The following is a 12,562-nucleotide window of genomic DNA, read 5'->3' on the forward strand; positions in this document are numbered from 1 at the left end:
AAAGGAAGATAGTCAAGGGGGCATTGTGAGAGGAGTCAGGTGTGGTCTAGGGGCAGAGGGTGGAGAGAGGTTGCGACCGAGGCACTAAGCAGCCCCTGCTGCGCAGTGGGGAGGGAGCCTAGACTGGGGTGGCTCGATGAGTGGGTATCAAATACCCAGCCAGGAACTGAAGAAAGCAAGTAAGAAAGTCAGGATCAGAGGCCCAAGCTTTTATTTAATCCAAATAATAGTCCCAGTGTACTGCGCCACCGTAACTGTTATTATCTGTCTCAGAAGATGGTTACGTTAACACCAAGGGCACTTCATGCCAGGGACTGATTTCAGCACTTTACAGGTATTTAACCCTCACAACACCTATGAAATGGTTGCTATTATGGCCTCTGTTTAACTGATAAGGAAACTCAGACAATCAAGTGACTTGCCCAAAGTCTCACAGCAAGTGGCCTAGCCAAGACTGGAACTCAGATCTGATGAGTCCAAGGTCACACACTTAACTCCTAGACCTAAGTGAATGAGCCTAGCCCGGAATAACCTTTCATACCAACTTGAAAGCCTTGAATGCCAGCACAAGGAAAAGCTGTAGATCCCACATGCAAACCAAGCGCAGGAACCCAGGCCTCTGAAGGTGTTTCCAGAAACCACTGAGGCTCTCACTCCTTAAGTTACATACATATTTCTTCCCAGTCCATCATATAAAACTCAATTTGACCAGTTCAGGGCTGTTAAAATGCACTGATTAAAACAATTATGGATAAAAACTAATTAAACAGAGAAGTTACTCTGGGACACAGAAAGGAATTGGCTCCCACCTCTAACATACTATACAAAGCTGCTGGGCTGATAAATGGGGGTTGTTCTATAGTGACAAGAACAACCTGTGAAAGCTCCTACTTCCTTGGCCTCTGCTGCTGTTTCTGGAGACCAGTATGTCAAGACTACAGCACAGTGGTTCAGAGAGAGTGCAGGTTTTGGAGTCAAAAATCTGAGTTCAAATTCTGGTTCTGTCACTCATCAGCTGTGTGACCACAGGCAAGCTGCATAACCTCTCTGAGTCTTAGCTTCCCCATCTGTAAACACACATATACTATAATAATACCTCTCCTTTGTTGTGAAAGCTAAATGAGACCATACACAGGAGATGCTTAGCCTGGTGTGTGATACATTTATGTGCCTAACAAATGGAGGCTGTTTTTATTATTTTTATTATTAAAATATATAGTTCTGCCTCCATCGGCCTCCCATATCCTTCTCCCTCCCCATCACAAGCTCACGCTCCCAGATGCCCATGACTCTCATTTTGTTTCCCAATAGGTACATTAACTCACTTAGTTTGCTATCTATATATATCATTGTTTCTAAAGAAAATATTTTCTTCTTTATAATACCAAATTTATGAATATCTTCCCTTTGAAGTATTTTACTCATATCCCCTCCCACTGTCTCACCCCAATTTGCGAAGATACTATTCCCACCTCCAGTGTGGGCATTTCATGTAGGATTAGTAGTTCTGTACTCCAAAAGGTTTGGGGGAGAAGAGTTGCAGAGATGGGATTACGTTTGAGTATGCCTGCTTTGCTGAAGGACAGAGAAAGAGCCTTAACCATGGTTCTCACTTCAAAGAATTCCACCCAAAATGTACTTAAAAAAATAAGCAACCAAAACAAACAAAAATTCCATCCAGACTGAAGGCACCAACTACAGAGCTTGTCATCTGTTGGAGGACAAAGACAGGTTCCAAGAGTTGGCAGGTTTCACTAACACTCCCGGGAACATCATATGACCTGCCCATTTTCTCAGTACAACACCTGAGAGGAGACGTAAGATTACCTGGTAAGTTTCATTGTAAGATCCTAATAAATCCATTTCTAAAAGATTTAAAAATTTTTAACCTCTCTAGGAAAGAAACAAAGTTATGGCAGATATACAGAATCAAAACAAGTACATCAAATGTATTAAACACAAAATTTGAGAAGATTTAACTGAGTATGTATACATACGCTTCTGTTCAGACACTATGGAAGTTTTTAACGTCAATAGTTTGAAAGATAGCAGATCTAAGTAACTGGTCTCTGCTTTACTAACGCATGAGAAATGCGTACAGCTTCCTTCATTCAAATGACCCACAATGGAGCACTCGGTCCCCACCACGTGCAAAGGCACACCTGAGTTAAGAGACCAGACGTGACTCCACGACTGCTGTAAAATGCTGAAAACAGCTCATGGCCTATAGCTTCATTCTAGCACGTAAGCCAAATAAAATGTACAATTTCCTCAGAACCAGCTACAGTCAGCAAAACTGCTCACAGAACTTTCCTCTAGCCTTTCTCCCTCTTCCTCTTTCTAAAACTAACGTCCAAAAGACATTCACTAAATCAGAATCCAGAAATTTACATGTGGCCTCAGCTAAAATACCGTTTATGAACATTTATCATTTATCAGCAGCATAAACTTGGTTTTTAAAATCTAATAATGAAAATAAACACCTTGCTAAGTGCCTCTGTTTTTAAAAATGAAATTATAAAACTCTATTAATCTAATTCAACATGTCTAGGTATAAAATATTTAAGAAACAAATGTAAAATAAAACCAAGAAAACATAACTTAGGGAAAAAAGTTGAATAAAAACATTGAGAAGTATTACTATATATACGTGAGAGTGTGTGTCTATCTATCTATATATATATAGACAGATAGACACACACACATACATAAACATATGCACATATACATACATACACATGTATATATGTGTATACACACACATATAAACAAACTGAGCCAAAAGAGGTCAGAAAAGTTTTCTTTTTTAATTAAAAAGAAACAAAACACCTAAGCCTTCAAATAAACCTGAAAAACCAATTGACCCTGACCCAGCCGATCTGAATGCCACTGACCACGGCTGGAAAGTGTCGCTGAGTCTGGCAGCACTAACCAGACGTTCTCGCTTGCCTCTGCTGCAGCAAACGCCGAGGCAGGAGGAAGGGTTTCTGGCCAGTAGGAGAACCCATGTGATGATCATGTGGTGTGAATTAAAAGCCGTTACAGCCTCTTGGAATGCAAGACCCACTTAATTTTGGCAAAATGTAGTTTTCTGGCTCAAAAGAAAAAACACACAAGAGAGTGTTTGGACATCTCTAAGTAAATGAGTCTGACAGACATAAAAGGCAGAACAGTCTCTTAGGAGTGGCAGAGACACAGTCCCTAAGTCTTGGGACTCTTAAACCTTAAACAAGAGACAAACCATTTAATGACAATATTCAAATTACTGAATAGCAAGCAAGTTCAGCTATGAGCCCAGTAAAAAAAACTTCTATTTTCTTAAATTTTGAATATTTAGGGAAAAATACAAAAACATACAATATGAATAAATAGGGCTTAAAGTTGACAAAGTATGTCCCCTTCTCTGAATGTCTTATCAAAACAAGAAAAACCACAAATGAGCACCTGATTCTTTTGGTTGTTAAAATCAGTTCCAATTAATAAGTTATACTTGTATAACACAGTATATTTTGCAAATCTATATCTACAGCCTGAACTCTGGATCTGAACTTTCAGCAAGATCTCTTTCTCCACTTGGATGTCTCATGAACACCTAAGAATCAGCCTTTCAAGAAAGAATTATGATTGGTGTCCCCACCATTACACATACACACATACAGACACACACCTCCCCACAACGATCCACCCTGATGTTCAACTTAAAAACCTAGGCGTCACTCCTGATTCATCCTTCACCCATCCAAGCCCTTCACATCCAATGAATCACCAATCCGCCTCCTAAATACCTCTGCAATTCATCCACCTCTTTCCATTTGTACTGCCACTTCCCTACTTCAGGCCACCATCCCCATGCTTAGTAGTTAAGAGTTTAGGCTTTGGCTTCAGGCTGACTTGCTCTGCCATGTATTAATGGGTTAGACTGGGACAAGTTACTCATCATCAGAATCCTTAAGTCTCCTGACCTACAAAATGAGAACAATAACAATACCAACCTCAGAGTTCTGGGGGAATTTAAATGAAATGAACCACGTAAAAGCCCCTGAAACTATGCCTGGAACTGTGCCTGGAAGCTATGAAGTATTCAATAAATCTCAACGATCACAATCATCCTCCTGTGGGCGCCCAGCACAATTCCTCTGGGTTAGGTGACCGCCCTCTCCTAGCACCTCTAACACTCTTTGGTAATTGTTTTGTCTGTCTCCCAACCCAACTGTAAGTTCCCTAATGGCAAAGACTGAGTCCTTTTCCCATATGTGGTATGAATGAATGACTAATAAAACAATGATGACAGTAAGTGATTATAAATGAATATTAAGAGCTATATAATAATAAATGACTATATGTGATTATTATTATTTTATACTAAATGTATTTCTTTAGAGATCAATGAAAAAAGAAACATATTAACACGTACAGACTTAAGTCAGCAAGGAATCAATAATGAAAAGTATCAGTTGCCATAATATTTTGACGTGTAATACAACGAATTTTAGTTTTAAGGAACTCAGAAGTCTTAGAAAGTATTACATGGGCACTTCCTGATCTTAAAAAGATTCACTTTTGCTATTCAGCAATTTATTTTCCATGTTTTGCAAGTCAGAGATATTTGTTCCTCAAAACAAAGAAGCCACCCAATAGTTTCAGAACTGTGACTCAAATCTTTTCAGAGGAAGCACTTGAAAAAACACCTCTAGCCGCCTACACTGACATCTTAGACTGTCCATTTATGAGAAAGACAAAGAGCATGTCTCGGACACTGAACCCACTCATTCACAAGTAGGAAGGGGAGACTTGAATGTTTCCCTTTGGGGTGGAATTTTTTTTAAAAATTAAAAACAGTTATGTGGTCCCTCTCTACTGGTTCTACTAGTTACAGGAAAATCATCCTCCTTCTTAAGCAATGAAAACAAACTGTTTCTTAAGGTGAACAGAAGTGAGAAAAACAATTGTGATCTTATTTCAAAATTTTAAATGATGTTGTTTTGACTCAAATCTCTCAACCTCCTGAGAGAAGTTCAAGATGAGGGCCCAGGGCCCCTACTCTGCTCCTCTCCCGGTGAGGGGACAGCGGGATACCTGGGCTCCGTAGACACGCTGCATGGCCTGGAGCAGCTGGTTGGTATAATCTGTGAGGGTGCCGGCATCTTCTTCAAATACGCTCAGTAAAGAGCGAGTCTGCAAAAAAACAAGAAAAGACGTCAATTTTATTTCTGAGTGTAAAAGTTACAAAGGAGGTAGAAAACACACACATGCACAGAAATGGGGAGCGAAGCTGCCTGTTCTCTAGCTTTATTATTTTATTGATAAACTAGTACAAGTTGATTCCAGGAGCTTTAATTTAGAACTCTTTTTCTAATTCTGTAGACTACAGTGCGAGGGCAAACTGAATACAATTTTAGGACTGAGGGCCGGAGAAGCAAAGCCAATTTTTAAAAGATTAACACTCAAGTGCTATCATTTGTCTCAACTTCAGCCTCTACCTAAGAACCAGGAAAGCCCATCCAACAAAAAAAAGCGTTAAAAGGGCAGCTTCTCCCTTCAAGCCCATAAACTGATGTCAGAGTCGGCCTGTATGTGTACCTGAGGTGTGGTCACCCAGCACGGCACCATCTCAGCAGTTAACCATCTGTCTGGTTTTCTGCAATCCTGGACGTCTTATAAGAGTGCATCATTCTTTCCTCTTAAGATACTACAGTCAATTTCCATGTCTTTCGTCATATTTTATTCAACCAATTTTCAAACTCGTGGCCAGGAAATTTCACATACCCTGGGCCCACTGGCAGTAGTTCTGGACACAAAACTAAAAAAGCAACTTAACAAGAATGCGAGCTCAGTTCCTTCGGGAAAACTAACTACTCAGTGCTCTGAGACCAGCTGAGCCATGTCATTAGATGAAGGGTATTTCCTATCACTTTCGTGCATAGTGCCTGACACACGCAGAGCACTAAAGAAATATTTATACATTGGATGGTGTGTGAAGAAGTATCAAGGCATCGCATAAGAAACCAAACCTACTCAAGGGACTTTCGTTAACGTGTCCAGCACAGTGGGAATTAAAAATACTACATTAATGATAATGGGATCTCTATTTCAGGAAATAAACCATTAGGCACAGAAGGAAGAATAAGCTACAGAAACGCCTTTAATAAGGTAATACCAAAGCATTTTACAAAGAACAATCAACTACGGCTCATTATTTTCCTGGAGATGAATTTCAACTCCTTCTTCTTCTTACCTATCTCAGGTAAGAGCAATAACTGACCCCAAAGCACCCCCACAAACTGGCACAGGAACCGAGGCATTTGGATCATTCCACCCCTGACTTTATTCTGCCAACTCTGGTGCACTTCATAGCAATACATGCTTATCCTGGCTTTGCCAGAGGTCTTTAAGGCTAAAATACCTGCTCTTGAGACTAATGTACTCTCTTCAGTACCAATTCTCATCAAGAGAAGGACTAGAATGTAAACAAAACAAAAATCATAGTTGTCATCCACTGGATCTCATAATCCACTAATGGATTAGTGGATGTCAACCAGTAGGTGAAAAACACTGGTTTAGAATTCCTCATTACATCTCCTTAAAATACACTATTTATTTGGGAACAAAAAAAAAAAAGATGATTAAAAGACATTCTCAGAAACTATACTGGGTGATCTATCAGTTTATATTCATTCATTCATGTATGCATCTCTGCCTTCATCCAATAACTGATGAAACACTGTGCTGGGAACTGAGACTGAAAGGTGATGAGAACTGACTCTGTTCACCAGGAGCTTACAGTCCACTGGGCCTCTCAAAGGATCTGGGATCATCTTGGGACCATGTCAGTCCAGGGTTCAAATTCAGGCTCTAACACTAATTTGCAAATAACACTGGAGATAAGGAATGTACATAAAGTTCCTACCAGTGCCTGACATATAGTGATAACAGATGATACTGATAATGAAGATAATGAACTTTGCTTATTATATACCAGCACTAACGGCTTTACATGTATGATTTTATTTCAATACCACAGCAACACTGTTATCTATACAGTTATCTATAAATGTCATCTAATAGTAGAGGACCTTTTTGTATTCATGGTGCCAATGCTGCAGGAGCCCACCAATGTTTATTACGATTCTTCTGCTTTTCTTTGCTATAACTAATATATCCAGGAGAAAGGGCAGGAAAGAGTGATACAACTGGATTGAGGATATTTAATTTTTGTAAATACTACTGATGTCCACTTAGTCAAGTCCTATTTATTGTTCTTAATATTCTTAGGAATAAAATGGAATGGAAAATGAGAAGCTGAAAAGGGCTCATGTAAATGTCCTCTACAAAGAGAATAGAAAGAAAACTAAAACTACCATTTACTCTGTACCTCCTATGTGTCAGATACTATGCTGAGCGCTAAATATTTGTTATTTCATTTAATTCTTCCAACAACTTTATGAGGTGGACACCATGGAGACATTAACCCCATTTTACAGCAGATGAAACTGAGGTTCATCAAGGTTAAAGAAACTTGCTCAATCTCTTATGACTGGGAAGCAGCAGAGCTGGGAGGTAAAGCCAGGTCTGGGTGGCACCAATGGTCATGCCTCCTCCACTGCAGGAGGCTGCACTCGTCACCCAGCAGGGTGAGTTTTATCAGTGGGCACATTTTTGGTCCACAGCCCACAGTCCTGGAGCTGGCTTCTCTTTGGTCATCCTACTGTCATGCTCTCACTTCTGACAACTGCCACAGAATGACATCACCAGTGTTGGTTCATTTTCCTTCTTTACACTCTGGACATGTTTACCATGACACTCATTAGAACTGACTAGAAAACTCCAGTCATCCCCTTCTAATTTAACTAGGCCATGATCACCCCTGAAAAAAATGTACCCTGCTATCTCAGACACTTTTTTGATATCCAAATTTGTCACCTCCACATCTGCTTAAACTTATATTTGGAACAACAGGCATATTCTGAGACATAAAGCAGGAATGAGACCAAGCACCAGGCAAAGGTACACCAGCTGCTCAAAAATTCTACAAAAAAGTCAGAAAGACATTGGTGCACATTACTTACAAAGACAATAACAGCAATCATTTATGGAGTTACTATGACATGCAGGTAAGAAGACACTTCACATGTTATTTACTCTTCATAAAAATTCCATTAAGTAACTACTTCTATTCTAATTTTACACATATGGAAACACAAGCTCAGACAGATTGAGTAACTTGCCTAAGGTAACAGTGGCAGAATCATTGGAATTTGAATTCTATTCTTTTTCTACTACCTGACACCCTCAAGAGTATACCTGGACAGAAAAACAAAACTAAACACCCTACAGATAGAGCCTCAGCTCCACATCGTCTTTCTAGCTTAAAGTAACTGGGTGTTACTTAATAAAATAGTCTGAGACATTTTTTACTCTCAAGAATAGCATCTAATTATATAATGACACAATTTTAATAGCTCTGATTGTAAAATACATATGTGTATTTAAAATGTATATAACATATATGTTTTAGATATATACATGTATATATATGAGATAAATATATCATTTTTAAGGGAAAAACAATTAAAGTTCTTACACCCACAGTTTGGCGGAAGGAGAGAAATGTCTCAGAAGAACCACGTCTGCAGAATGGAAAAACGTATTATACACCAAGAGAACCGCAGGACAAAACCCCTCCACAATGAAAACCACCACCAGGTCAGGTTTTGAGGCATCTTGCTTGAGTAATGAAAGGCCTGCTTTGGTGGAGAGGGCTGTTCCAGCTGGACCACTCATTGCATAATCTCACAACTAAGTCTTCAACTTCTCTGTGCTTTAGTTATGCCAACTGCAAAGGCAACAAACAAACAAAAGACAAAAATCAAAACAAAACAGCAAGCAATAGTGCTTTTGTCTTCACCTTCTCTCAGAAGCATACTACGCACAGACAAGGGAAGAAGGCCCTGAAGTATGAGCTGCAGCAGCTCCAAGTCGCATTTGTGTTCCTACCACAGCAGTATTCCCACAGTACCGAACTGCCGCTCTCCTTATCTGTCTCCGCTCTCCTTATCTGTCTCCGGGAATAGACTGTGACCCAGTGGAGGGCAGGCACTCTTATTTGTCACTACATTCCCAGCACCTAGCAGTGCCTGGCCAGGAGCAGACAGCAATGGAGAGAAGCATCTCAAGCCTCAAAACATTCTGCCTCTCATAGCTCAAAGGTAACCAGAAATAATACATGTACGCACATGGACTAGTCTTACAATACATCGTGCAGTACTAAAACGGAAGAAACGAACGAACAGATGTGTCTAAGGTCAGTCAAGCGCTATTCAGCTCTTCTTGGGTCACTGAGTTCAAACAAAAGCTTTTGTGCTCATTTAATGAATCCTGTGCAACCAGGTTACTGGAGCAACCCTCATAACTACTCTACATAAAACTAGAGGAAACAAACAATAGACGGTTTCTTAGGATCTTTTCCTTTAGTGAAACATTTTAAGTCACCAATGACAGAAAAGCCAGGTGCTAGGTAGCTGGGCTAACTTGAACAACACAGGCAGACCACCTGGGTTCCAATCCTGGCTCTGCCACTTTACAGTGTACAATCCTGGCCAGCTGTTTAACTTCTCTGCTCTTTGTAATTTTAATAGAGGACCTACTTCATAAGATTGTTGGGAGGATTAAGTGAGTTAATGAAGGTAAAACATTTAGAACAGTTCCTGGCACATAAAATGCATGCGTGATATAGGTGTTTGCTATTGTTTTTACTTTTTACTCCTTTAAACTAAGGAGTTGGGTTAGATTCCTTCCAGGTCCAAGGCTGAGTCTCCTTAGGAGTAAAGCCACAGTAGGCACATGCCCCATACAAGAATGTTAAATAAATATGCTCTGACGATATCAAAGACCTTCTTGAAAGTTAGCTTCCATTTAACAAGCTCACCAAGAACCCTTGTTGGGTAACATCCAGGTCTTGAAAGCACTGACAAATTCCTTACATTAAGAGGAACGTTAAATAGGAATGACAATGCTTCTAAACATCCTCTTCCACACACAAGCTCATAAACCATGCAGATATGATAGAATTTTAAGTTTCTAAAGACCCTTGAAGATCATCTGCTCCATGTCCTTCATTCTGCAGAGAAGAAAACTGAGTCAGTCACAGAGTGGGGATAAGCGACTTGTCCAAATCACATGATAAGTTAGAGTTAGAGCCAGAATTAGGACCCAGGTCTCCTGACTTGCTTGCCAGTCCTCCTTCCGCTTCCTCACAGCTGAGAAAATCCTGTAAACCACTCAGAAATAGTGCGTATTCATTTACGGGAGAGCCAAAAATTCAGAATGGGACTTATTGGTGAGGGCAATGTGGAGAATCAGTGCAACCTCTCCAACCTGGCTCAGCCATCGCCACATTCAGTTAAGAAAGCAATACATCTTTGCACCTCAATTTCTCCAACTACAAAGCAAATGGAAATCCTCATTCAAAATGATATCGTTAGCAATTCTACATTATTATCTTCAGATCCCATACAATATACGCGAGGATGGACCAGGATGGGTGAGAAAAATGACTTCTACCAAGGGTTTTGGTCTGTTTAAAATGCCAGTAGTCTAGAGACTTAAAAAAGTCCTTTGAAAAGTCAATCAGACCAGCAGATACCAATTAAAAAAAAAAACCACAGTTTGCTTACTCTTTCTAACTTGCATACGTGTAAGGAAGAACACAAAGAAACCCACTCAAGGCTACTGAGCACACAGCACTTCTGACTACTTATTCTGAACTGGAAAGATGCAGAGTGGGCGTAGGATCATCCTGGGAGGACAATCACTAAGAAGAAAAAGGAAAAGAACCAAAAAGAGAAAAGAAACCCTGAAAGGAAACAGGTTAATCTCATTCTAATTTTTCAAGAGTTGAGACACTGGGGAATAAAGAGATTTATTGAAATTAACCCAGGGATGCAGAACCAGGACAGCAGATAGGAAGCTGAGGAGATGTTAATGAAGGAGAACAAAGGTCCCCTGGGGAAAGGTGCACCGACTTATGAACTAAAGTCACTCTGCACTCATTTGCTATATTTACACACCAGCTTTCATCCACAGAGCTCAAAGGACTCCACTCTCATCTTGAGCGTGCTAATGAAGTTCTCCTGGGCGATAAACGGGGCAGGTATTCTAATTTTCCCTTCACAAATGGGAAAACAGGGCCAAAGGGAGGCCTGGTACCGCTGGGAAAGAGATCCAGGCTCTGCCTCCCATTCTGGCTCTAAACCCACCCGGTCCCATCACATCAGTAGCGGTAAGAATAATAAAAATAAGATTAACACCTTACTCTGTTACCAGACATTGTCCGCTAACAACTTTATTGGCATTTCCTTACTTCATTCTAACAACTCTAAGAGGCAGGTACAGATATTATCCCTATTTTACAGATGACAACACTGAGGCACCAAAAGGTTTAAACTACGTGCCAGAGGCACTGAGCTGGTCAGCGGCAGAGCCCGAGTCGAGGCCGGGGAGCCTCAGCTTCAGCTGCTGGGAAAGAGGTCAGGACACAAAGGCTCCAGCCGCGGGGGCTATCCCGGGTCCCCCGGCTCTGCCTGAGGGATGTCCCCTCGCGGAGGGTCCCGGGCGCAGGACAGGGCCGTGCCCACCCCCTCCGCGCCCCCTCGGGCTCCGGCGTGCCCCCGGCCTCCCCCCGGGGCTGGAGGGGCCTCCTCGGCCTCACGCCCGCGGGCGAGGGGGAGCGGCGCGGCGGAGGTACCTGGGGGCTGTCCTGCAACGCCTCCTCTAGCAGGAGCTTGTCCACGGCAGGCATGGTGCCGCGCAGCGGGGCCGAGGGCCGGGTGGAAGGGCGGAGGGCGGGAGGTGCAGCCGCCGAGGCTGCTCCGGGCTCGAGCGACCAGAGGGACGCTCTGTGCCCCTGGCGGCCCGGCACGCGCTCACGCCTGGCCAGTGGCCGCCGCCGCCCGCCCGTCGGCCCTCCTCTCAGCCCTGCCCTCAGGATCAACAGGAAGTGTGGCGAGCACCCGGGCCGACCACAGGAAGTGTGGCGAGCCCACTTCCGGCGCGCCCACGCCTACAGGCCGCCGCAGACCCTCCCGGCCCACCCCGCGGCTCCTTGAGCGCCTGGGGTGTCAGGTTCCATGGTCTGGGAACTCGGATGCTCATGCCCGTCGATTCAAAGAAAACCCAAGAAGGGGACCTCGAGGGCGGGAAGATAATATTTTATCTATTTGTGGCTCCCCAGAAAACTTTTGAACCGAAGGAGATAGGAGCGAACTCTGGCCACTTTTTTTATGGAAGGAAAACCCTGTATTTCCCACACTACTTTTTCTAGATAAATCTCAGCGCCCCCAGAACAGCCCAGAGAGCAGAAAGGTCACCTAATGCTGGAAAAAAATATGGATCACTGAGTCATCCGTGATATTCAGAAGTAACCATTTTGGAAACCACAGCTATTTGTTTGAGGCAGTATAATTAGGTCTTATCCCCGTGGTATGTTGTGTTTTGTCATTTCGGAAGATTTCATAATCAGGTTTTTAGATTGCAAGGGATAGATGATCTAGTTCAGTGTTATCAT

General features: G+C 42.1%; 1 protein-coding gene across 7 annotated transcripts in view; it reads right to left on the reverse strand.

Moving 5' to 3' along the window:
* Window positions 1–12,354, reverse strand: part of APPL2 (adaptor protein, phosphotyrosine interacting with PH domain and leucine zipper 2) — a 54,467-nt gene extending 42,113 nt beyond the window's left edge. For 2 of the 7 annotated variants that reach the window (XM_070254595.1, XM_070254591.1), the window contains exons 1-3: window positions 9,926–10,117; window positions 8,582–8,627; window positions 5,077–5,175 (exon numbers count right to left, since the gene is read on the reverse strand). In XM_070254595.1, coding sequence (XP_070110696.1) covers window positions 5,077–5,100 — 24 coding nt within the window. In that variant the 5' untranslated portion in view covers window positions 5,101–5,175; window positions 8,582–8,627; window positions 9,926–10,117. Of the gene's footprint in view, window positions 1–5,076; window positions 5,176–8,581; window positions 8,834–9,925; window positions 10,118–11,743 lie in introns of those variants that run through there. The other 5 variants (XM_070254589.1, XM_070254594.1, XM_070254590.1 and 2 more) reach the window with 5 other exon arrangements.
* Window positions 12,355–12,562: the final 208 nt, after the last annotated feature.

The sequence above is a fragment of the Equus caballus genome, chromosome 28, assembly GCF_041296265.1.
Source record: "Equus caballus isolate H_3958 breed thoroughbred chromosome 28, TB-T2T, whole genome shotgun sequence".
Lineage (NCBI taxonomy): Eukaryota > Metazoa > Chordata > Mammalia > Perissodactyla > Equidae > Equus > Equus caballus.